Source organism: Wolffia australiana, chromosome 14 (genome assembly GCF_029677425.1).
Source record: "Wolffia australiana isolate 7733 chromosome 14, ASM2967742v1".
NCBI lineage: Eukaryota > Viridiplantae > Streptophyta > Magnoliopsida > Alismatales > Araceae > Wolffia > Wolffia australiana.
The window spans coordinates 11,319,888-11,347,671 of NC_135848.1; the positions used below are offsets into that span (position 1 = coordinate 11,319,888).

Consider the following 27,784-nt stretch of genomic DNA (forward strand, 5'->3'; position numbering starts at 1 on the left):
CTGATGAAAAATATGAATCATCATTCATATTTTAACGATTGACATACCTAAGGGTACGCCGGAGAAGAGATGAGGATAAATATAAGACAGCGATTTAACATTAACATGCTTGAAGAGACTTATTTTACAATCGTTTATCATGCAAAAATCACACACTCAGATTGTAAAAAAATTTTAAGCAACAAATGAATGAACCTAAATGTCAGATTTTCAAATTTGCCATTATCATGTCATTTAGTATGTTCCAGTTAGCGTGTAGAAATACAACAGTGTACCATTGTCGCATCATAAATATCACAAGCGGAATGAATTTTCCCTGTGTAGAGTTTAATTTCCGTGTAATATAAACATAGTGCTGTAAATGCAACACATTTATTTTCTACTCCATCCTTGGAGGCTAACTGTTTCTGATTAACCGATAAGTCGAATGGATCTTGAACTACAAAATTGGTAATTTGAAATGATACTTGCAAAAGGGAGGTTGAAGATTGCAACTCAGAGGACATATCTGAGAACAATGCAACTATTTGACCAAAGTAGTCAAATATTTTGGTAATTTCTGAGATTTTGTTTTTGCACATCGATTTAAAAAATCATGGTCCGCGGGGAAACGAAAGTGTTACGTATTTCAAATATCCTCCTTGTCAATAATCACGAGACTGGCTCATAACACAGCAATTTCATAGCATTTATAATGGGTGATGGAGCACAATACAACATTCAAATCAGTACCTTACAATACATAGATATATCGAAGTTGGAGAAGTTGGAGGTCGATACTTGCATGCGCCGGAAGTGCAAAGCAGTCATCTCTTACTGGGAACGAGGACGAGGGGTTTTTCCTTCTTTAATATACTTTGGAACTTGTCCTGAAGGCCCCATTCTGCCAACTCCTCCTGTGGCACGGCCCAATTGGCCGAAAGCAGCAAGGATGCAAGAATGAACTTTGTTATCCTCTGCGCCAGCAAGACTCCGGCACAACTTCTCCGTCCACTACCGAAAGGTAAGTAACAGAAGTCATCGCCATCATGCTCCATCCTACCTTCTTCGCGACTGAATCTCTCAGGCACGAAAGTGGAGGCTTTGTCCGAAAGCTTTGGGTTACGTTGTATGGCCCATATGTTCAAGAAAACCAGCGTTCCCTCAGGTATCCTGTAGCCGCCGACAGTGCTCTCTCTTGTGGGGTGGCGTGGTATGAGAAGGGGCAGCGCCGGATGCAGGCGCAACGTCTCTTTGATCACGAGGTCAAGGTACTTTAGGTTTGGTAGGTGAGCCTCCTCGACGCGGTTTCCTTTCCCTACCACGTTACTGATCTCTTCAACAGCTTTCTTCAGAATCTCAGGGTGATGGAGAAGCTCCGCCATGGCCCATTCCTCCGTGGTCGTCGTAGAGTCCGTTCCACCAGTGAGCATGTCCTATCAAATAGCAATCCTGGCTATATGAGCACTAAAATAATTTGACTTTTTTGACATCACTAAACTTCTTTCAGGGGTACCAGATGCTTACCAAGATTATACCCTTCACGGCGTCAAGGGTCAGAGGAATTTCCTGGTCGGGCTTCTTCGTGAGGTCTAACAACACTTGTAGGAAATCCGTGCAGCGCTTCTCCTCGGAGACGTCAGGCGTGCTTCTCAGTCGTTCTTCAATTATACGGTTTAGTATGTTATCTAACCAAGAAGCTAGCTTCCTGGACCGGTGCGCAAGGCCCTGCAGGTCAAGACAGGCCAACGCAGGAAAAAAAATCTGAGACGTTAGGGGTGCCCAACGGCTCTACCGATTTCACGAGGGCGTCGTTGAATTCTCTCTCCAGAGTTTCTCTCTCCACGCTGTCCCGAGTCACGCCACCGCCCCATAGCATCTCCGTCACAATGTTCAGTGTCGTTGTGGAGATAATTCCACGCAGATCCAACGGCTGACCTGCCATCCCCAACACTTTCTCCTCCATCCGACGAATCTCGGCCGTCCTTAAATGACAAAGGCCGGCAATGGTAGCGGGGTTGAGCAGCTCTCTCACAGTAATCTTCCGGACCATGCGCCAGTATGGTCCATAAGGTGACCATGCGATATCTCTGCCTCCGTAGAAGGATATTTCTGCAACGATGGGGACGTTATGGTTGGCAAAGGTGATGTCCTGGTCTTTGAGAACCTCCTTCACGCTCTCCGGCGAGCTAAAAACCACGCAGAGTTTTGAACCCAGACGAAGACTCAGTACTGGGCCGTAAACATCTGCGAGCTCTTTGAAGTAGTTGTGGAGGTCGCTTCGAAGGAAGGGGAGGCTTCCCAAAACCGGCACTCCTAGTGGACCCGGAGGTAGTGCTGCAAAAAGCCTTTTATCGGATCTCTTTTTTCTCTGTGTTGTAACTCGTTGAAGAGAAACAACGACCCAAGACGCTACGGTGAAATGCAGAATCAACTCGGACGTGATAACTGTGTCGGCGTATAGAGACAGGAAATAAGAACCTCTTTACGTCACCGGCGTGACGTCAACGTGCAAGGCTCTTGGTGCAGGGCAACGACTTCTCGTACGGTGCTGCGGAGCAACTCCTTAAACTCCCAAGACAAGGGAGCGGCCACCAAGGAGTGATGAAGACAAACCAAAGGAGAGAGAGAGAGGAGAAGAGAGGAAGAGACAAGAAGAATGAACAGAAAACTCATATGCCTTGCATTTCAGAATAGATTTGCCCTCTATATATAGAGGGCCAATTACAGTTTCAGGGAATTTGAAAGGTCTGGAATATGAAAAGCCAAGAGCCTTTTCATATTCTCCAAAGAAGTCTCTTCATACTCCCACAAAGAGACAAGAGGAGGGGGGTTAAAACTTTTCAACTCCCCCTTCCTTTATTGGGGTTTGACTAGTCAAGCCCTCCCCCTTCACATTCCCGTAATGGGGGGGGCTGACACACCCCAACACTTTGCCTTTTCAGCAACGAGAGACTGATCAGAGCCATCAGGACGACCCCAATGAAATTGAAGGAGCTCACACTATAGGGCTCAGCCGACCAAGGCCAGTGTTTGAACGCGATCACGGAGTTCATCCTGTCTACTCGTCCCTCGCGCCTAGGAGATCTTGCGGGAAAGGAAGGCGTCAAGGAAGAGCTGACTTCGGGAACCGATTCCAAATAATCGCTCTGTTTATGATAGCACTGAAAATAATGTGGTACCTAATGTTTTGTCGGTGCACTGACGGCTCTGCCTACGTAATATCAGATGTCTACAATTAAGCTTAAATTAAATTTAAGCTCTCGAGATAGATCTGCACCGCTCAAGCACTTGTGTCAAATACCACAAGTTGGGGAAATACTGTGGACGCGAAACACATTGGGCCTTGGATTCCTTCTCTCTTGATTGACTATCTGCCCCTTGTCTGCGGCTGGAGTCCTCTACAAACCGGCCTGGCCCCAACACCAAAAATCTCCTCCCACCCACCCACAACTTTCTCGCTCTCTTTCTCTTTCTCTCTCTCTCTCCTTGTCTATCTTTCTCTCTCTTTTCCCGGCGCTCCCTCTTCTCGGCTCTCTTCCTCTCTTTTCTCGTCTTCCCCCCCCCTCTATTGTCTCGTCTCTCTCTCCCTGTCTCTGTCTTGTCTCTCTATCTCTCTCTTATCTCTCTCCCTCTCTCTCGGTCCCTTTTCTCGTCTCTGTCTCTCTCTTATCTCCTCTGATAGACTTTCTCTCGCCCTCTCTTTCTTCGCGTTTGTCTCACTCTTTTCTCCTCTCTGTTTCTCTTTTATCCCGTCTCTATCTCTCGGTCTCTTTTCCCGTTTCTTTGTTTTTCTCTTCTCTTGTCTCTTCCTCTTCTCTTGTCTTGCTCTTTTCTTGTCTGTCTCTTCCCGTATCTCTCTCAGCTCTCTCTCTCCTCTCTTCTTGCCTCTCTGTTTCGCTTTCTCTCTCTCCCCCCCCTCTCTTTCTCCGTCTTCTCTTGTCTCTCTCTTCCCGTATCTCTCTCAGTTCTCTTGGCCCTCTCTTCTCGCCTCTGTTTCGCTTTCTCTCTCTCTCTCTCTCTCTCTCTCTCTTTCTCCCTCTTTTATTTTCTCTCTCTTCCCGTATCTCTCTCAGTTCTCTGAGGGAACTGGCAACTGAAGTTCAGTGATCAGCGATCGAAGCCAGAGAACTTTAGCGGTGGCCCCGTGCTAGATCGAGAGGCCGTATGTTGTTTCCTGGAACTCCAGGAAATGGGAGTGTCACCAAGGAGGATCAAGTAGCCAGAGGTGGAGCGACGATCTGAGGGGAAACCAGCCCAATCAGCATCACTGTGGGCAGAAAGAGTTAAATCAGAGTCACGAGAGATCAAGAGGCCGAAGAGAACACTTCCCTTTAAGTAGCGAAGGAGATGCTTCAGCTGCGACCAGTCGATGGGATCCGGAGTTAGCTTGGCAAACGCGGTTGATAGCAAAAGCAATGTCCGGTCGGGAGAGGGTAAGGTACTGCAAGGCACCAACAATCCATACATGGTGAGGAGGGTTATGAGAGGGACACAGGAGTAGCAAGGGGTTTACTGTCAGCCATGAAGGATTTGAGAAGAAGAGATGTAAGATAATGAGATTGAGAGAGAAGCATGCTGGAGTTGCGGATGGAGTTCAAGCCCAAGGAAGTAATGCGCTGGACCATGATCACGAAGGGCAAATTGCTGCATGCGAGAAGAAATGACGAACGATATAGCAGAAGAATCGGGCCCAAGAAGGAGGATGTCATCAACATAGATTAGAAGGTAGAGAGGAGTGGGCTGAAGGCGAAAATATAGAGACGAGTCTGTTTTGGAGCCCACAAAGCCAAGCAGATGGAGGGCGGTGGTAAGTTTTGGAACCGTGCACGCGGAGCTTGCTTAAGGCCATTTAGGAATTTTTGAAGTTTGCAGACATGGGAGGGAAGATGAGGATGAATAAAACCGGGGGTTGCTCCATGTCAAAATCTTCATGAAGATCACCATGAAGAATATCATTACTTTCATCTATTTGGTAAAATAAATATAGTTATTTTTAATTGTCGTTGTATTTTTAAGTTTCCTACAATCAAATAAATTTGATAAAATATATAAACTTAATCAACTGTATAGTTGGAGTGAGGTCGTCTCCACAGGGACTGGCCTTTCGGGATGTGTTCGATAATTCAACTGTTAGTTAATAATATATAGTATTAATACCAAAGAGATAACTAATTAGTAAGTAGAAGGAATATAAGATATTATATGTATATGTATTTATAGGTACAAAGAATAAGAAATAATTAAAATATTAGGTATTATATTTAAGATGATAGTAAGATAGTTAGCGAAGAAGTAAAAAGTATTTAATAAGAGTAATTAGTACGAGGGTAGAAGAAGAGGAGTTAGATAGATGGGTACAAATATACTAAGAGAAAACAAGAGGGGTTAGAGAAGTAGTTATATGTATATATATCATGAATACATAAAAGGAGAGCGTATTAAGTAATTATCTAACTATAATATACTAAGTAAGAGTTTAGATAAGTAGAGAAAGATATTTAGGAGTGAATAGGTAGTAATAGAAAGTAAGAAGTATTTATATAACTATAAGATAGATTTTAACTATATAATACTACTTATATAGGTAAGATATTTGTTATGGATTAATACAATTATTTTATAGGTTTTATATGATTTTTTTATTTTTTATATATAGTTTTTATAGTCAATTTAATGAAATAATTGGTCGATTTAATCGAACACCTGAGAGGTGTTCGACCAAATGCCCGAGAGGAGGTCGAAAACAGATAGATGTATAATCTAATTTCTTATATTATGATTTTTATAAGTATTTTATATAGGATTTATAGAGGAAATCAAAGGTAAGGGGGTATTTGTGACAAACTCTCGTGAGGTGTTTGACAGAATGTCCGATAGAAGTGGGGTAGGATGGATGTATTTATATTTTAATACTTTTTATAAGGTCGAGATAGTAGAACTTAGGTAAATCATCGAACACACGAGGTGTTCGATGAAATGCCACAAAGAGTGTATGGTACTAATATCAACGAAATTCAATTTCTAATGATATTTAATTCAAACTAGCACATCCAGAGTTTGAATCAATAGTAGATCTTCATCAATGTATCTAAATTTCCCTGATTCAAAGAGGAGAGTGGCGGAACCGGTCGCCGCTGCCTAGCATTGGTATATGGGTTCCCTCGTTCGTCTCTTTCATCCGAGTGTGAATCCAAGGGTGTTGTGATGTTTCCTGACACCTCCCTAAGCTTCTCGAACATACAGGAGGTTGTCACAACCCTCTTGCCGCTCTCACCGCACTGTGATCTCAATAAAAGACGATGAATTCGGGCCTTTGGGCCCCTTTTACCGACTTGGGAGGGACCTCCAAGGCCGTCCAATGGAGGCAAATGGCCCTAGGGATCCTCCCGGGCCATTGGATTGCCCTGCATTTCTCCCCATCGACCACAAACGCCCTCTGGTCGGTGGCATCGATGGCCAGGGGCGAGGCTGGACAAAATTTCCCTTGGTTTTCTGATCCTCAATTTATTTAGGTCAACGGTGGCGATTAAATCACACCCCTGGACCCATGTGGATCGGTGTACCCCTTCCGTTGCCACGTCAGCGAGCCCCGTCAGCCTTCCTCATCACTTTTCTTCCTTCTGATTCGTCCGTTGAGTGTCCCACAATCTACATCATCCTCGCCAGCCAATAGCAGGGCCCCCATGCGTGCATGCGGACTCTGACTCAATGGGCCTCAATGTGGGCCTTAATTATGGCCTCTCTATTGGGCTCTCTGTGGTCGGTTGGGCTTGCCTACCGGGAGCTGCTCGTTACTGTCTGTGGGCAAGCTTGAGCGCCCTGTGCTCGCCTGCGTGCGGGCGGGCTGGCTTGGGCGCTGGTGCGCCTGTCCAATAAACAGTTTTTTTATGTATATGTATATATATTTCTTCATTTCATTCCCTCTCTTTCTTTTTGTCTATTTCTTTCTCCAACTTTGACTTCTTCAATGCAATAACATAGATAACATACTAAATATAACATTACAAAATATATTTTTACTACGAAATTCTTTAGTATGTAGAACATGCATAAAAATTTGATTAAAATGCCATTTTAATCACTTGCTCTATTTAGTGCATGAAATGCAAAATTCTTATAAAATTAGACGAAATACACATCAAATGATCCCAAAATTGCATTAAAATATGTAAAACTACATGATACATTTTGGGTCTATCAATGACTAGTTGTGAGTTTGCCAACGGGAATAAAGGTCTCAAAATAGTCCATACCTTCCTGTTGGCAGAAGCCTTTGGCCACGAAACGCGCTTTGCGGAGATCAAGAGAGCCATCTGATGATACTTGCAGGGGAACACCCGTTTGCAGCTGATGATGTTGTAGTGAGGAGGCTGGGGGACAAGAGAAGATGTTGTTTTGTGAAGGAGCGCATTAAATTTAAGGGTCATAACATGGAGCTAGGAGGGTCGTTTGATAGCTTTGGAGAAACAAGATGGCTTGAGCGGAAGAGAGAGAGAGACAGGGAGACATTCAAAAAGGGGGTGCCCGGTAGATTGGTGGTAGATGTCACTGAGAGAGCCAACTTTAGGATGAACGGGGTTGAGTCGGTGGTGACATAGATTGGGGAGGGAATCAGAGACTAAGGAGCAGCAGGACAAGGAGAACTGGATTGAGCGGGTGTGGGATTAGAGAGAGCGGAGGTAGGAGGTTCTGTAGGGTTGATAGGCGGAATAGAGACAAGAGCCAATGGATGAACAGAAAGGGGTACCGGGAACTTGCTAGGTAGGGGGTAGGAGTGACAGCTGGAGAAAGCACAGAGAAAGGAAAAATAGTTTCATGAAAGATAACATCCCATGAAGCTTGTGTTGATGACGTACACTGTAACCATAGAAGACACACTGTAATGAGAAAGGAAGAAGCTTGTGTTGATTGTAAGGTCGTGTGTGAGGAAAGCAGAGGCAGCCAAAAGTGTGGATCAGGCGATAGTTTGGCAGTCGATGACGAAGGAGCTCACAAGGATGAAGATGCTGGAGATGCAGCGTGGGAAGGCAGTTGATGAGAAGGTGGCAATGGCAAAAACCTTATCCCAGTAGAGAGAGGACAGAGAAGCATGTTCGATAAGTGTCAGTGCATTTTCGATAAGATGCATGTGCTTGCGCTCAGCTGTACCATTCCGTTGAGGCATGCAAGGACAAGACAAATAATTCATGATGCCATGAGTTAGGAGATGGGACTTAAGGTGGGAAATTCACCACCCCAATCAGACTGAAGGGCAAGGATTTTAGCATTCAACTTGAAGTTGAAACAATTAAGGTGGGAAGGACATCACTTTTTTTCTTTAGGAAGTAGAACAAAGTGTACTTGCTAAAATCATCCACAAAAATAACGTAGTAACGAAAACCCACATGAGAAAGAATGGGAGAGGCCCCCCCCATCAGAATGAATAAGGCTCAGAGGATGAGGAGATTGATTAGAAGAGATAGAGTAAGGAAACGGATGAGATTTACAAAGAAAATTTTGGGAGATATGAGTGGTTGGAAGGCCAAAAGTTTCGATTACATGAAGAAGAATGAAAAAATGAGAATCAGGCGAGAGTGCCAAACAGGCGCATAGGTCTTTTCACCAAGGGGAGCTTGAGGGTGGGGAGGAAGCTGCAAATGGTAGAGGCCATCTATAGGATGTCGGAGAGGAGTTCTTCCTTAGTGAGATTGTACTTCACAAGACAGCTATCAGTGTGAAACTCAAGTAAAGTGTTATTATCATGAGCAAATTTTTTAACACAGAGGAGATTTTTAGTTCTGCAGGAAGAGAGGATGAGCAAAGGTAGGAATAAGAGGAGTACTTGCCTCATTAATAGGCAGCCTAGTGTCGTTGCCCACTTTAAGTTGAGCACTACCATGGTATCGTTAAGCATGGGAGAGTTGGGTAGTAGTGGCATAACATGATGCGTGGCACCAGTATAGGGATACCAGTTTGTGGCGAGAAGAGAGAAAACAGGGGCAGGAGAGGCAAGTAAGGTGGCATAGGCTTGCAGAGAGGGAGAGGTAGAAGGAGAGGGGAGCCAACCAACAAACTGCTTGTTGAAGCATTCGTGGTACTGAGCAGCACAATGCCCATATTGGCTCAGAGCTGACAACGCATGTGGAAAGATCCCGACCACGCTATAGACGCCTATGGAACTACCCTTTTATGCAAGAAGGATTTTAGGTTTGAAATTTTACCTGATTTGCTTCTGGAGGGAAAATTGTAGACTAAGTAGTCAGATGCGATGGTAGTAAGATTTGTGAGTTTGGAGCAGGGCGACCACATCATCAAAGCTCAGCTTTCCACCTTGAGGTGAAGAAAGGCCATGAAGACAACATATTCAAGTCCAAGTCTCTAAAGAAGGGCATAGATGGCTGCATCCTCCAGGATGGATTGGCCAGCGGCAAACAAAGCATTGCAGGTGCTTTGAATGGCATGGATATAGTCTTCAAGGGGGAGAACGCCTTTCTGGAGACCATGGAGCATGTTGTGCAGTGCCATGATCTGTGCATGGGACTAGGTGTAGTAGTTTTTGTTGAGCACCACCCAGGATTTGTGAGCTGTTCTTTTATTGACTAAACATGGCAGCACTGATTTGAATGGCATGTAGTAGTAAGATTCGTGAGTTTGGAGCAGGGCGACCACATCATCAAAGCTCAGCTTTCCACCTTGAGGTGAAGAAAGGCCATGAAGACAACATATTCAAGTCCAAGTCTCTAAAGAAAAGCATAGATGGCTGCATCCTCCGGGATGGATTGGCCAGCGATAAACAAAGCATCGTAGGTGCTTTGAATGGCATGGATATAGTCTTCAAGTGGGAGAACGCCTTTCTGGAGACCATGGAGCGTGTTGTGCAGTGCCATGATCTGTGTGTGGGACTAGCTGTAGTAGTTTTTGTTGAGCACCACTCAGGCTTTGTGGGCTGTTCTTTTATTGACTAAACATGGCAGCACTGATTCAGATAATAAGGCGTTAACGACCGCAAGAACCTGTTGATCAGCTACCCACCAGTTGAGATAGTTAGGATTCGAGCAAATCTGACCAACTTGATCAACAATCGATGGTAGAAGAGGCCTTTCCTCAAGGAGCCAAGTGAGACCTTCTCCATTGAGAATGATCATGAGTTGGTTCTTCTAAAATAGAAAGCTATCTCTGGTGAGCTTCACGGGATTGTCATTCCTGTGGGAATAAAAGCAATAGGAAAATGAGCTGCCATTTAAAGAAGAGCTAGAGAAGCGCTTGGACAGCTTGATGAAGAATCGGCAGTGACTGACACCATCTGCTTTAATACCTGTTGAAAAATCCAAAAATACAGAAAATATAGATGACAAAAAATAAATAAGACAATGTATCAAACAAGAACAAACAAGAACCTGATCGTTTAGGAATTTGAGTGTTTCGGGGTTTTTTCAACAATCCCCTCTCTTCTTGCCTCTCTGTTTCACTTTCTCTCTCCCTGTCTCTCTCTCTCCCTCTCTCTTTTATTGTCTATCTATGTCCCTTTTTTCTTTTTTCCATTCTTCTTCTCTATGTTCCTCTCACTTCTCGTCTTCTTTTCTTGTCCTTTTCTCTCCTTTTTTCTTATTCTTCTCTATATCTTCTCATCTCTCTTTCTCTCTCCCTTCTTGTCTTTATGCTCCCACTTTTCTTGGTGTTTTTGTTGTTGTTCTTATTTTCTCTCTGTCTTATCGGCTCTTTCTCTCTCTCTCCGTCTTTTCTTGTTCTTCTTCCCTCTCTGACTACTCTTCTTCGCTCTTTTTTCTTGTCTCTCTCACTCTCTCTCTCTCTCTCTCTCCTCTTTCTCACAATCGTTCCATCTTGTTTATGATCTCTTTCTCATGTCAATAGTCGAAATACAAGCATAATAAGAAGCTGAAGAGCGCAACAAGTACAATCAATATAAATTGTTTGTATTCCCTGAAATGATAACACTAGATGTTTGGCTATTTATATTGAAATGAAGTTACAAAGGAAAGATTTATAATTTATCCTTTTATTGTTCTAGTCACAGTCATTAAAACACACAGTAATGATTACATTTAGATGTGATCCTGTTTGTCTCTATGTTGCCAATCTAAGATTGAAACCTATATTTTTCGTTTAGCCAATAAATTTATAATCCTTGACTAACTCCTGACTAGTAATTATCTCAACAATTCTGTTTATTACTATTCTACTGTTATTTAAAGTCCTATTGGTCGATGTGATGATGATGTGGCCAGACCTCCAAGCTGAACTCAATACCGCTTTCATCTTTCTCGCTCATCTCTATTTTTTCTCAAATCTTCATATCTCAATCTCTGCCTTTTATTTATTATATCTTTCTCCCTTACATATTTCTCTATGGTTCCTCATTTCTATCTCTCTTTTGTCATCACTTCTCTCTCCTTTTTCCCTCACCTTCTTTCTCTCTTTTCTCCAGCAATCTCATCCTCTTGTTTCTTATCTATTTCTCTCTCATCTCTTCTCTATATTTTCCTATATGTGTCTCCATCTCTGTTTTCTCCTCTCTTTTCTCTATTAACTCTCCTTTGCTTCTCATCTTTTTTATCTCAATCTCTCTTCCCTCATATCTTGTGACGTGAGATGAACATACAGGGCCATGCAAATTTAGTTAATACAATGTAATATATTACTGGGGGGGTGATCTCAATGAATTTAAACCTATAGGAAGGGGCTTGAATGCGTGAGATATGGACTTAGATATGACCCACCATGAGAATGGTTCAGACGTCCCTAATTTAATGGAATCAAGTGGTACAAAACTACCCAGTTATAGTTTAGAACAGAAGAAGCCAAACAATTACAAAAACACTCGAAGAAAGTAAATAATCTTGATTAACCAACAATTAAGTCTAAATTAAGGTGTCACAAGGTATCTTGAAAGAAGGGAGCTAATAGTTTTGTTGTTCTAATGTTGAATTATGGCCTTGTTTGAGGTTTATCTACAGCTATAATAAATAGTATGGCCGGAAAAGGGAAGTCATGAGAAACATGTACAAAGGAAGAGGAATATAGTACTGATCGAGAAGTTTAGAGGATAATCGATAATTTGGGAAAGATAATGAAAATGATTAGCGTGTTTAGTTTGGATGTTGACTGTAGTGAAAGAAACAACTTAACGAGAGAAGATGAACACCTGTAAAATGGGGAGATAGCAAGGGAAGGGATGAATGTGAATTCACAATATGTGATAAGATGAGAGAAAGGATAGAGACGTGAGAAAAGTGAGAGGCAAGATGGAGAGTGAAGGGTGTGACGTCGATGTGAGGTTGATGATGTTAATGGTCTAATGTTGAAGAGGATGAGTGAAGAAGGTGAGGTATTGAAGAATGGTTGAAAGGGAACAGATAGAAGCTGATCGCTGTAGAGGATGAGATGATTGATGATGAAGCTATGGTCATACTCATTGCCGCTATCACCCGAATATCACTATTTTCAAATAAAAAACACTTAATAATAAATTTCAAGAAAAGGTGTCCCTGCATGTAGGCTTATGACTCTTTTAAAGGGAAAGAAAACACACAGGTACAAGAAAACAATGAGACGGGATAATTTTAAAAGAAGTGAGATTTTGAGATACGTCAAATAGGAAAGTTGTCAAGAATAAAAAATAAAGGGAGAGAATTACAATAGTCAAAGATGGCAAGCAGTTGGCAGAATGAAAGAGCAGATAGAAAAATAATAAATGGAGTAAAGTCGAAGTGAGTGTCTGGGTGAAGACATAGAAAAATAGAGGTGAAGAGAAGAGACAAAGAAGAAAAAATCCAAGGTAAGGAGAGAGAAAGGGAGCAAGGAAGAGGGACTAAGAGAAGGGTAAATGCTCTACACATTTCCCATCATTTTCCCCGCATTATAGAAACTCAAGTCACACTAGTTTTCACCTTCCATGCTGGCTCTCTTGATATTTCTATTGCCCTAATGATAAATTGCTTCTCCCTTGACAACATTGGTGTCCTCCATCTCTTTCTAGTTGCCTTGATTTGATGTAACATTATCTTTCCTCTTACTTTGGGTCTAAGAAGTCATCAACGTGTTCAGCTGATTCCTTCATTTCAGATTCAAAATGACTTGTCTCATTGTCAACATCCTCCGGGTTGTCGTCCTCTTAACCTTCTTTATCATCTGTCATTTCTTTTATGTCTTTATGTCAGTGTCTTCTTCGTCATCTTCAAGTTCAGTATTACACCATCTTCCTAAACATCATTAAATATTCCTCATCAGACGCAAGGGATAAAAAACCCTCTCATTTGGTGCATGACACTCTTCATAGCATTCTTTCTTGATGTAGGAAGATTTGGTGCTATTAATGACACGGCTCCTCATATAATGTCTCATCATGTAACATTTTTTGATTCCCATTAGTGGTGTTTATATCTTGGTTCCAATAAATTCCTTCTGTGTTGATGAATTTAATTCTACCAAAGAGATCATTGGTGTGGCAAACAAATGTTCCCACAAGACGGGATTATGGAATTTGGGCAATGAGATCTAAAAAACATCTGAAATGCGTAAATTGGCCAATCTTTAATAAGCCTATTTTGACACGTCTCAGAGTGGAGATAAATTGGTCTATAATAATATTGTAATTTTTTTTTTCACTTGAAGGCTGATTAATTAGTGTAGGGTTTGTGTGAATTTGAATAAAATGGAAAGGTTCAATCAGCTATCTTGGAATATTGGAAAATCCTCTGTATTCAATTAAGTCAGAGACATTAAATCTATGACTAACTCCAAAGTCTGTATCTTTCTTTTTTTCTCCTCCTTATCTCCTCTATTTACACTCTTTCTTTTATGTCTCCCCTTCCCTTATCTTGCCCTTTTCCATCTCTTTCTCTTTCCTCTCTATCTCTTTATGTTTATGGTCTCTTGGTATATCATGTCTCTCTTATGGATTCTACATTTATCATCTTTTTATAAATAATCTCTCTTATCCTCTTATTTTCTCTCTAATTTCTCATCTATTTCTCTCTCTCTCTCTTTCATTCTGTCATTTCACATCTCATTCTCTCTCTCTCATTTATCATATTTCTCTCTGTTTTATTTCTCTTACTTCTTACTCTATTTATTTCTTATCTCTCTCTCTCTCTCTCATTTCTGTTCTATCCCACTCATTTCTCGTCTCTCTCATTTCTGTTATATCCCACTCATTTCTCGTCTTTTTCATTTTGGGTCTGCTACTCTCAGCTCTCTTTTGTATTGTTCTCTCTTTTATCTTTCTCTAACTGTATTTTTTATCATCTCTTTGTAGATAGTGTAGGAAGGATGCTTGCATCAATTTCCTGAGGATGATCGGCATCAGTATACATAAACCATACACTGTCTATTTCTTGAAGTTTAAAACCGAACAAGCTGTAAGGTCTTAGATGTGGGAGACAATTCCTCGTGGACAGAAAAATAGACAATTCTACCTTAGATGTAATGGGATGCCCAAAAAGAGGTTTACCATGACGTGTCTCTATAACTTGACCTTTATATATTGTATAGAGAGAAACTCAAACCTCTATAGCCTAGTTCAAACTATTTTCATAACAAAAATACAATAAACATAGTATTATGCTTAATTCTTCCAATAGTTATTGATATTCCCAGAAATAAATTGAGTTACCTGATCACTTATTAACTGGTATCTCATGATTGAAAATCACAAATAACATGATATTTTATATGATTATTTTCATTAAAATGATGATAAATATATGCTATTAATGCTTAAAATGAATTATTATATTCTTATAATAAAGTTTTGACATTTTTTAATTTCATGGAATTTTAAAATAAATTTTCAAACTAATTTTATAAATGAAATAATTATTTAAATATTTTCAAGACTTTACTTAGTTTTAGAGTTATCTTGATTTATGGCATTTTTGCAGAATGTTTTGACGTTAAAATTCATAAATAAAATATTATATGAATTAGAAATTATTTCATATGAGTATTTTGACTTTTTCCACTCAAGAAGTGCATGCCACGCTGGCAATTCTCTGACAGAGGATAGAGAAACTGGAGGAGAGAGAAAAATCAGATGGTTCAAATTGCTCTTAATTCAAATGATGATACCTAACAATCCAAAAAGAACATTCATGCTGAATTTTAAGGTTATTTCCATATTTATGTCCTCTAACAATCCAATATCTTGGATCTATAAATAAATCCCCAAATCCTTTCTAAACAGGCACCCTTAGATTTTTCTCTTAATTACATTTAGACAAGTTATATATTCATTCAGAATCTACTTTGGATTCATAAATGCACTATAAGAGTTAAGGATTGAAGGGGTGACATTCAGCTGAAGACTCATGAAGAGAAGGCACAACTCGACCTGTTGGGCATGTGATGACGAGGTTAGTGTGATTTTTGTCTTTTTTGAATCATGTCTTCATCCTTTTTCCTTGGTTATTGTCATTAATAGCCTATGTTTTGACCATTACACATGTCATCTGTAACTCCCCCACTCTTCCATGCATATCTGCCTCCCTCTTCATCATATTCACAACCATAATATCATCACCAGTCTGCCCCCTTCCACTGCTCCTCAGCCTGTATCCACCTTCATCTATGTTGCTATCAACGTCAATATCTATTTCATCCATTCCACTTTATTCACATTTATCGCTCCCATTATCAGCTCACACTCCTAAGGCGCTGGCTAACGTATAAAAATTAGAATTAATTAGTATTGTTTAAACTATAAAATCATACTGAATTTCTCAAAATACTTTTATAAAACTTGAATAAAAATTATATTAAATGACTAATATTTTCTAACCTTCCTATTATTATTTTGAATTACTTTTTGATAGTTTGCCATTGTTAAATTAGATTTAATTCATAAAATTTAAATAAAAATAAAAATATGATATTTATTTATTGATTACTCTCTCCTTATGGGTTTGTCCCTTGCTCCCCCTGTGATTGTAAGGAATACTATAAATATTTTTGCACAAACAATAAGCCTTGAGTGACATTTCTAACCTTAATTTCTGGTTCATCAGTGAATAGTCATAAAAGATGTTAAAATTAATGATGTCCCAGATAGAGAGTATATATTGGCAGAATCATGTGTATCATTATGTATCATTATCTATTTACCACAAAAAATAATTAATCATTCTTAAGGATATCTTCATTAATCTCATTTATCATCTGAATAATCAAATTATTATATCAGTTCTAAATATAGGTGAATAAACTGCTATCTTCCCAATATTTTCAGACATCCATCATATGTTCTAGGAATTGTTATGCTAAATTGACGAAGGAAATGCACAATTCTGTTTTATCTTTTCTGACTTGTGAAGATAATGGAAAAGTTGTAGGTATGTCCATTGAAATTTGTAGCAACTATTGTGCCCTGTTGTTTTCTTTTATTTTAAAAATATCTTAATGATTGGTTTGTGAAAATTACAGACCTAAAATTTCACTTTCAAATACATGCAGAAAGATCTAGGAAAAATTTCAAATTAATGCATCACTCTTATTTGTTAGAAAGCCCGCATTAGAGCTGGCCTTATTCAGAAATGTAAAAGCTGTTTTATGAAAATGTTTCCAGCCAAAGTTTTTTTTATAACCTCATTACAGATCAATAAGGTCTAGGATCATGTTTTAGTGCATATTTGATGAAGTTAAAATGAGAACAGCATTGTGTGTTAGAGTTTGCACCATAAATGAAATTTTTGGTCTCAATATTGTCCTTTCAAGATCTAATAAAATTGTTTTTGAAGTTCTATTATCCATAGAAATGCGTAGGCTCAAGCATCATACCATTGGATACAGAATCAAATAGGTTTCTAGTAAAAGAAACTTCAACTCGAGATTCATGTGAAAAATAGTGTCTTGTAAATCATCCCCTAGAGATTCGTGCAAACTATTCTTAAAGTTCTACTTAAAATAAGTGCTGTTTCTAAAATGCATAAAAGCCCATAGGCTCTAGAAGGATACCATGTGATTGAAGATAGAATAAGTTACAATGAAGATAATACTGTCCCTCAACATTGGTATCACTAGTAAACTTATCTTGAAGATCATCCTTAGGATATTTGTCAATAATAGGAGTCAATAATAAGAGTTATTTTTTACACCCATATAATCCATTATTATCTATTTGAGACCTGATTGCAGAAAGTTTTGGGAACAAAGGAAAGCATTGCACAATCACAAAGAAAATGAAGCGTCTTACTGGAGGGATGATTGATGCCATATTAATGGAAGTAATAATCATGAAATCATCTCAAATTATTGTTTCGGATCTCTAACTTCCAAGAAATAATAGGAGCAAACACCTAGAAGTGCATAGATGATATTTGAAACAAAGAATCTTGATTTTTACAAGTATGAAGCGTGTGGATAATTTGATCCTCAGAAAGATATCTACATTGACATAATACACGAGATAGAGATAACAAGAAGGAATGACCATCATCAGGTTGTAAGTCAAGTCAAGGTGTACTGAAAAAATGTTATACTTGATTGAATATTCATAGTATATTCCATTGAAATATATTTACTGATTACTTATTATTGATTATACTAAAATTTTTATTTTTTAAAATTATATCCTTATCATGGACTATTTGTAATAGCTAAACAGAAAAAAATTGCGGATCTTAGTAGGCTGTTAGGGTCAACTTGGCAAAGGTTTTGGGGAATGAAGAAGAGAAGACTTTGGGGGGCCAATTTGAAAGAGGTCACACATCATCACTCCTTGGGGAAGACTTTGGAAGTTGAAGGTCAAAGAACACAAAAGTTTTCTAGCCCTTTATCCTTGTATAATTTACTTTTGACTGTTTTCCCTGGGACATGCCCATGAACAACATTAAAAATTTACCCAAAGCTGATTTTTAATGTTAGACTAAGCTGATTGTTTTTAAAAAATCTACCCTATAGTCTATCTTAATTTATAGAAGGCATACTTTATTTTTTTATAGTTAACTAGATTAGAGTGAATAATTTTTAAAGAATCTAATTCACTCCTGTATATGTCAAAACTTAGACACTAAACCTAATGCTAACATATCCTTTTGAGGAATTGATTCGGCTGACTTAAATGGTCGGTTCATGAAAGATCTTCAACATGACTACATTTGTGAGTAGATCTGATGATGTGGAGTTTGTTTTCAATATACACACACATTTATGAGGTACATGTGCTGATACCTTTTCATGCTCATTTGTTTTGGATCAGAAAAACCAGTGAATTGTGATAATAGAGATTTGGTTGTCTTTTCGGTTTCATCAATAACTCTCAAGCTTTTGACAATGTAAAAAACCATCTCTCATGAGTCTTCGCCTGGTAGTATGCTATTAATTACGCTGCCATGGTGTAACACACTATGATTGCTTATTAAGGACTTCTCCATGAGATCATAACATATCAAATTGCCCAATATATAAAATATTAAAATGAGACAGTTTGTAACAAATTATTTCAGAATACATTATTGGAGTCATAAAGTAGACACTTTCATCTCATGAATTCTGTTAGTAGTTCGGGCATACAACTGAAAAGACCTACTCTATTCATGATACCCAAAAAAGTAACAACTGACTATCTTCGAATTTAATTTTCTTTCCTTGGGAATATCAGGTAATACATCATCCTCACTGATGGAAATATATGTGGCCGGCAAGCCAATCACACATTCCACATCTCTTTCCATATTCATTAATAGAACATATTCATTATAGTGCACATGTGATGCGTATAATGAAGTCCATGAATACATGATCAGACTTAGTGAATTATGATGAGATTGTAATACGTAGATCACTAGTCTTTAAGTATGTGTTCTAAACATTCCTATTCGAAGGATACACGAGAAGGACATCGAAGTATCCGGATAGAATAGCACTATCTAGCCTCACTCATATGATGAGTATGGCTGGTCCCGTAGCCATTAGTGTGGCGACACTAAGGATAGATAGTGGGTGCTCTTTAGTGGAAAGAGTTCACTGAATTGATCCGTACGAATCCCTGAATGGTATTATACCGAACTGTCAATCAGGTTGATTCACGTCATGGTTGTGTAAGTGGTCCTTAGACCTGAGACACCAAAGACGTCTTGTGGATGGACGGTTGTACTTTGGCTATGGCCAACGAGTCTCTAATCATGGGATTCTAAACGGACTTAGTTCGGGTGCATCAAGAAGTACACGAAGGCATTTGAGTGGTCAAGATGGGATCGTCCACCCTCGGTATAAGAGGTGACAGCTCAAGGTAGACGATGCAACGAAGTCCTTGGCCAAGGCAGTGAAATATCGGAGAAGAGTTTTTCGATGATTTCCAAATGCATCAGTACTAACTCGGACGACCGATTAGGGTTGACAGTTGACCAAACCCTAAGTCATCCAAGGAGCGTAAAGTGGATGAGGGAATATGCATACACGGTAACTGATGATGAACAGGTTCCATGAGTGAGTCGATACACACTCCTTTGTATCTTCTAGGACACGAGGTGTAGCTTGGCACCCCACGAGTCGGAGTCTCGACCTATCGATTGGGTTAAATTGATCCGCAGTTAATTAATCTATATGATGATATAGTTAATTGGGCCGTTGGAGTCATTAACTAAGACTGATACATGGGCCTAGAGGATCACACGCAAATGGTCTTTTGGATGTTGGAAGATATACTTAAGTTTTGGGGGTTTTATGAAAAATACCCACTTAGTATAAATAGGGAAAGGCCCTGAAAGAAATTCACCCAGGCCAGAATTGGTCAGGGGCCTTTCCCCTTCTTCTCCACTCTACCCACACTCCTCTCCATCCCTGATGTGATCGGGACGACATAACGACGCCGACGGAGAAAGAACGGGGTCGTCAATGAGAAGGAGGAGATCTGACGTGCCGAGGACCGCGTGGATACGTCTAGAGGCTGCACACTTGAGCAGCTCGATTCGTCTCGCTCCGGGATCGAAGAAATAAAAAATCATATTTGTGCAAAGGTACATTGTTTCAATGTTTTCGTTGATGCCGTTCGATTCGCAAAAGACTTCCGTTGCGCATCGTTTTGTTATGTTCATCCAGATCTGGGCCTATAGAACCCAACACTCACAACTGCATGCATGCACGTAAATGTTTTCTTTGTCATTTATGGATATCTAAAGCTCACAAGAAATGTTCATTTTTTTGTATATGTTTGTTGATTAACTGAAGTGATTTTCAGTGCTTCATCCTAGAGATTCAAAGGAAGAAGTGATTTTGCACTAGTGGTATTCAGAATGAATTGAAACAGCTTATTTCATTTTTCAACTGGACGATTTATACTGGGAGCACCTAGACATACCATGAGACTAAGTCCCACCCCCTCTTGAAACTTCATAAAAATTCTATGGACATAGTTTGGATAATCTATTAGATAGCTTCAATCCTCTTGATATGCTCAATCTGAACTTTGTATTTTGTTCATTCAACCAAAATGTTCCTAATTACTTGTAATTGTGATCCATTTTCCAAAACCAAGGGAACCCTTCACAAATAGTCTTCAATTTTCATTGTCCCTCTTGCTTCTCACAGCTGCCTTTTCCACCTCTTTTGATATTTGGTGTCATATTGTCACCCATTTCTTTATTTTTTTGATAATAATTTTGGTTGTCTGTGGGATAAATTATACTAGTATGTGATGAAGGCCGGAGAAATAGAATAAGGGGGGGTGACTCAATTAGAAAAAAATAGGAACTTCCTTGAAGCCAGCAAAGTAACTACAAATGAATTCCAGAGTCATTCTCAACCAAGATATGTGATTCAGTTCCATAATGATTAGAGCACACAAAAAACTCCTAACCGTTAAATTGCAACGAGTCATATATAAATAAAACATATTCATTATATGTGGTTTGCAAGCCAATCACACATTCCCTATCCCATTCCATCTTCATTAATAGATCATATTCATTATACTGCACATGTGATGCTCATAATGTAGTCCATGAATACATGATCGGACTTAGTAAATTATGATGAGATCGTAAAATAGAGATCACTATCTTTTAGCATGTGTTTTAAATATTTCTACCCAAATAATACTCAAGAAGGACAATGAATTATATGGATAGAATAACATTATCTAGCCTCACTCATATGATGAGTATGAACAGTCCCATAGCCTTCTATGTGAAGACACTAAATTGATAAAAAAAAAAACCTGAACACTAGTATACAAAGGTGTCAATAAGGTTGATTCACATCATGGTTATGTAAATGGTGCTTAGGCCTAAAACACCAAAGACATATTGTGGACAGACGATTGGACTTTGACTATGACATACAAGTCTCTCATCATGGGATTCTAAACAGTCTTAGTTTGGGTGCATCAAGAAGTTCACGAATTTGACTACGAGGTCAACATGGGATTGTCCACCCTCGGTATAAGAGGAAATAGTTCAAATAACACGATGTGATGAAGTCTTTACTGAGGCAGTGAAATATCGGAGAAGAGTTCACTGATGATTTATGAATAGATCAACGCTATCTCTGATTATTGATTAGGTTTTGACCATATGGTGAACAAGTCAAATAATATATTTAGGACTTATATTTTATATGACATGAATACAAGCATATTTGATGACACTTTTCTACTTATGAATTTGACTCCATTTGATTTGTCTAATAACTTATTTAAGTTTCTAATTACTATGTTCGAGTATTTATGGCTCAATTTACTGATGATTCTGTGAAACTTAATCACATAAAGATTACTATCAAATGTTGATATCTTGATTAAAATGATGTGGTAAACATACCTAAAAATTTTAGATTATTGTAAAACTGCTATCTTGAAAAATCAAGAAAAACTCTAACAGGGCGGACAGGATGACCCGGCGTCACCGTAGGGGTCTCAGAGTGATCTCGACGAGAGCGTGGTGGTGACGTCTTCACGGAGGTGCTCGACATGAAGGGCGGCGACGTTCCTAATCCTTCTACTCTATCTACTCTCTACCTTTCTATCTAGCTCTAAGAAAGAAAACAACACTTGGCTTTTCAATTCAACAACAGCTAACTTCACTTGGGCAGGCTATCCCCTTATAAAGGAAGGATAGGAGCCAAATGACGTCATGGGAGAAGGAACCGTTGCGAGACATGGTCTGACCTCTAGTCTACGGTTACAAAAGAACGGAAAAATAACGACGGATGAGGCCCCAAACACACTGACCTAGTCCGTAAGTTCGAACAAAATGAAAATAATCAAGCATATAAGGCGTGGAACGGAAAATACCACTTACGCGGGATACTTGAAGTTTGGATGACCAGTGTCGACGCGAGCATCCCGGCGTGGTTGAACTCGTTCCGTCCCGGCGTCGTTTCGATGGTCCCCCATCAAGGACTTTAAGAAAGAACGACCACAAATAGGGTGGTATTAATTGCAGAAAGTTCATATTTAAATTTATAAAATTTTATCTCTGAATTAATAAATTTAAGAATATTCCTATTAAAATAAATGAAATTGGTTCTTCCCTTGAAAACTATTTAAGAAGTTGTCATACTAAGAGTATTTGAGAAGAAAATATTGCTTAGAAATGTACTAATATTGTTAGATATTTGCGGTTAGTCAGATTAAGCCTTTGGGGAAATCAGAAGAACATTTTGGGGGATAAGCAATGTTGGGTTTGGTGCCTTGGTTTGGCCATGGAAAACACGTTCCATGGATGCTAAAGCGTGTAGATTGATTCACAATTGATCTTTAAAAAAACATTGAAAGTACCTTTTGGAGAACTTGCTCCACCCTTGACTTTGCTGCTTCGAGATCGTTATAAAGCTGCTCACGCGTCCGGCCTCTAGAAGTATCCACGCGATCACTTGGCACTTGGATCTCCACGTCTTCTTCTTCAACTCTTCTTGAAAGGCTTGAAGATCTCCTCACCATGAAGATACTCTTGCTAGGATGAGTGGAGAAGAGAGTGGAGAGAGGGAGCAGCTCTTAAATCAGGCTTGCATGGGTGCTTAAAATGAGACCCCATTCCCTCTTTATATTTTACTTAAGGTTTTTCTAAAAACCCTACAAAGTAAAATATATCCACCAATGCCCTTATGACCTTCTGCGTGTGACCCTCTAGGCCCATGTATCATTCTAGTTAATAACTTTAATAGCCCAATAACATTTATTGACAAACCTTATTAATTAACTATATCAACATATAGATTAATTAAATAAGGATCAATTTAACCCAATTGATAGGTTAAGTTTCCAGCCAGTGGGGTGCAAAGCTACACCTCGTGCTCTAGAAGATATCGAGTAGTCTCAAACTCTCTCATGGACCTTTACTGTCATCGGTTACCGTATATGTATAATCCATCATTTGTGTGAGACTCTCGAACGGCTTAGTTATGGTTTATCTTCATACCCTAATCCGTCATTCGGTTAGTACTAATGCCTAACAAGGATCATTGGAGAATGCCCTCTCCAATATCCTCACTACCCTGGTCAGGGATTTTTTTACATCGTCTTCCTTGAGTCAATCTCCTCTTATATCAAGGGTGGATGATCCCATCTTGACAACTCAATCATCTCCATAAGCTTCTTATTACATCTGATCTATAACTGATTTGAATCCCATGATAAGAGGCTCATAAGTCATAGTAAAAATGTAGTTGTCTACACACGAGATGTCCATGGTGTCTCAGGTCAGTGGATCACTTATACAGCCATGACTTTGTTCTTAAACTAACAAAAACGGGGCTCCTCAAAAACCAGAAAGGAGGAGGTTATCAAGGGTAGTGGACAACTTTACAAACAAAAATCACATGCTCCTAAAGTATGTTGCTCCTAATGTTGTGCCTAAAGTTGTGCTTTTTAGGAAAAAAATATCATTTGAGAGGACAAAAAGGAGTGGTGTTATCTCCATAGCCATAGAAACTCTCCAAAAGGTTTAAGCGCAGGCATCAGTTTATGAGAATGCCCATAGAGATCGTAGTATTCTTTAGGTTATTTTTAATTAATAATGTTTATTTATTCATAACATTGTGAAAGAACGTCACAACCTTTTGCTCCTAAATTTATTCTTCTCGTCTCATGTGGCATAGATTGTCAACAGTTTACCGTGTACTGGTGGATAATGAGGTTGGTGCAGTGATAGGTAGCTATGGGTGGAGAGGGAAGAGAAGGGAGGATTGGTACAAAAGAAAAAAGAATGTCGGTGCATTAGTCAATTTCATGAACCTATAACTTAAATGCGATTTCTGATTTCTTATACCCAATATTTTTAAAAAACAAAGGGAGATCGAAGTAAAATAATGTTTAAAACATCAACTTGAAATGAAGCTAAGGCCAAATCCAAAAATCTATATCATTCTTGAAATATGTTTAAACAGCCTGAGTACTATGCACAATTTTCCAACACCACGGATGAAAAAGGTTCCTTAAATTGGGTATGTGCTTAATTTTTAAATTCATATAGAATATTTTTATCAAGTATTTGCATTTTAAAATGATGTTCATATGATTAATGATCCCCCCAGGAACATATTCATGATCCTAAATGCATAAAGACAATACTCTAGATCAAAAATTGAGGTGTGGATGGCAGTTTGAGGGAAGAATTTTTTTATGAAGTCATGGTTTTTGGTTCAGTAGTGGAGGCTTTAAGTTGATGTATGGTAATGCATCACAACCGAGGATTCCTGGTCAAAAGTAAAATGAGAAACAAGGAGAAAAAGGAATAAAAAAATAAACAAAGCAGGGGAAAAGTGCTCATAATCATCAACTTACAAAAACAAAATATGACAAGGGAAAAGAATCATGAACAAGGGGGATGTGATTGTTTCATTTAGACATTGCATTCTCCTATGAAAGCAAAAAGTGCACTGCCCCTTTGAGTAGAGTTCAGGTAGGCATGGAGAACGGATGACGATTTCATCATCCGCCATTCCATTTTTGTCATTCCGTTTTGTTCTGATCGATTGACGGATGACTGAACGGTCCTCTATTCGTCATTCGTCATTTGTCATTGCCATCTGTAACGAATGAACGAATGATGAAAATTACGGACAAATGATGAAAACAACGGATGACAACATAAAATATCAATGTATAATTTTAAACTTAATTTTTACATGCTAATAATTTTAGACGGGATTTTCTTCCCGACGGGAATGGCGGGCAAACATCGGCGTGGACGGCAGTGCCGACCGCGGCGGCGAGGCGAGGCAGGAAGTGAAGGTGAGGGGATAGCGGGGAGAAGAGATGCTTTGGGAGGGAGAGAAGGGACAAACAGAGAGAGGGAGAGGGGCGAGATACGGGGAGAGGGGCTCCGGTAGAATAAGCAGCAAGGTGACAAACACGAAGGGGGGAACTGAACGGACGGAACTGAACTGAACTGAAATAGGGGAACTGAAGAGTTTGGCGTAGGGTTTCGAGACTGAAGAGTGCCAAAGGGCCCACCGGCTCAGAGTTTGTGAGTAACCGGAGGGGGGGGGGGAGAGGGGGGGGGAGGGTTTTGTGTCATTCTGTTCCGTTTATGTCAATATACGAATGACGGAACGGAGGAATGACAAAAACCTACAGATAACGGAACAGAAATGAATGACAAAAATGATGGAAAATTTTGTGATAAACGGATATCGGAACGGAATTCCATTCCGATACGGTCTGTCCGTCCATTTTCATCATTCGTTTGCGTCCTCCATGCCTAAGTTCAGGTGCGCAACTGGATGATTCTAAAGCAGATCCATCTGATCAGCAATCTCAAATGTCCTTGACTCAAATATCCTCTGTTACCAACTCTAATCCTTCCTCCATCAACGTAATCACTACATAGTAAAAATGAACTTCCTTCCAATATCTCTCATGTCTCATAGCTTATTAGGGGCCATATACTAAAACCAGTTCTGAGTCAGCATACTCATTAATTGACATTTTTAAAATCACCATATTTTATACAATATTGTTGATGAGTTAAACTTGCCCTTTTTTAAAGGTGATACCATCCCAGTAATCATGCTCTTTAACGTTTCTGTGGAATCCCAATCTAGGTTGGGATTAGGAAGGAAGAGGAAGCGATGAGAGGAAGAGTAATCTCATAACAGATAGGTTACAAGTGAAGGGTATATATACCCTAGGAGAGAGAGAAACGAGAATAAGAGGGTAATGGGCTAATAGCACAAGGCCCATTAGCCATATAAGACCTATCTCACTAACAGCCCCCCGCAAGCGAGGTATGGATGTCGTCCATGCCGATCTTGGATACAGCGCGCACCAGGAGGGGATTAGAGAAGCCCTTGGTCAAGACATCGGCGGCCTGGTCGGAGGAAGATACAAAATGGAGGTCGAAGATACCCTCGTCCATCCGCTCCTTGAAGAAGTAGCGGTCACGCTCCATGTGCTTGATCCGGCCGGTCTGGCCAGGATTTTTGGTGAGGGCAATAGCCAACTTGTTGTCGCAGTAGAAGTGAATCGGGCCAGAATACTTGACGCGAAGTTCGCGCAAGATCCCGTAGATCCACTGGCCTTCCGAAGCCCCATCGGCAAGAGCCTGGAATTCCGCCTCGGCACTGGAGTGGGACACCTTGTCCTGCTTACTGCTCTTCCAGCTGACAAGGCCACCAAACACGAAGGCGCAGTACCCGGTGGTGGAGCGGTAGTCGACAACGGACACGGCAAAATCAGCGTCCGTATAGACCTTCATAGTCGTGTCAGAGCTCCGTGGGAAGAGAAGGCCCTTCCCAGGGCAGCCTTTCAGGTATGCAAGGACCCGATTGGCGGCCTGGCATGGATCTCATGGGGAGCATGCATGAACTGGCTGAGGAGGTTGACGGCGAAGCTGATGTCGGGGCGAGTGTGGGTCAAATATAAGAGCTTCCCCACCAGCATCTGATACTGATAATGGTTGACCGGCGGAGAGTCGCCCCCTTCACCCAACTTAACGGTGGGATCAATGGGCGTTCTGAGTGGGGAGCAATCGGTCATACCAGTCAGCGTCAGCAGGTCAACGGTGTACTTGTGCTGGGAGACAAAGATGCCGCGAGATGAGTAGGCGACCTCAAGATCCAAAAAATAACGGAGGGGGCCGAGTGCCTTAATCTCAAATTCCCGAGCAAGAGCAAGGCCGAGGCGGGAGGCTTCAACCGTATCCGAGCCAGTAATCAGGATATCGTCGACATAGACCACCAGGATAGCGACCCCGGTCGGGCCGCGGCGGAGGAAGATGGTAGCATCGCCGTTGCTTTGGGTGTAACCTTCAGCACGCATGACGGAGGAGAAGCGACCAAACCACATCCGCGGAGACTGCTTCAGTCCGTACAAGGACTTCCGCAATCGACAGACGGTTCTCGGAGGACCAAGGGAGTACCCGGGAGGGTGGCTCATGTAGACCTCTTCCTCAAGATCGCCATGAAGAAAGGCGTTCTTGACATCAAATTGCCGAATCAACCACCCATGATGAGCAGCAAGAGCCAAGAGTAGACGGACGAATTCCATCTTCGCCACGGGGGAGAAGGTCTCAAAATAATCGACCCCGTAGGACTGCGTAAAGCCCCGAGCAACAAGCCGAGACTTGCGACGCTCAAGGGACCCATCAGCACGGTGCTTCGGGGTGTGAACCCACTTGCACCCCACGGCCTTCTTACCAGGCGGAAGAGGAACCACATCCCACGTGTGGTTTTTGATCAAGGCATGCATTTCGTCGTCCATCGTCGCCTTCCAATGAGGGCAGGCAAGATCATCGTCAAGACGGTGTGGGACGGGAACGGACGCAATGCGGGTAAAAAACAGATGGTATGGAGGACTCAGTCGGTCGTAGGAAAGGTAGTGAGAAAATGGGTAAAGAGGTGTGCGAGTGCACTGGCGGACCCCTTTGCGAAG

At 40.4% G+C, this 27,784-nt stretch overlaps 1 protein-coding gene across 1 annotated transcript; it reads right to left on the reverse strand.

Annotated features, from left to right (window-relative positions):
• Positions 1-755: 755 nt before the first annotated feature.
• LOC144712497 (cytochrome P450 93A3-like) lies at positions 756-27,613 on the reverse strand. Its single transcript, XM_078586795.1, is given in 9 exon segments — positions 756-1,415; positions 1,507-1,740; positions 1,742-2,313; positions 5,051-5,078; positions 7,236-7,352; positions 7,976-8,124; positions 26,297-26,687; positions 26,789-27,301; positions 27,392-27,613. Coding segments are annotated over 9 exon segments (2,835 nt in total). The 3' UTR covers positions 756-806.
• Positions 27,614-27,784: the final 171 nt, after the last annotated feature.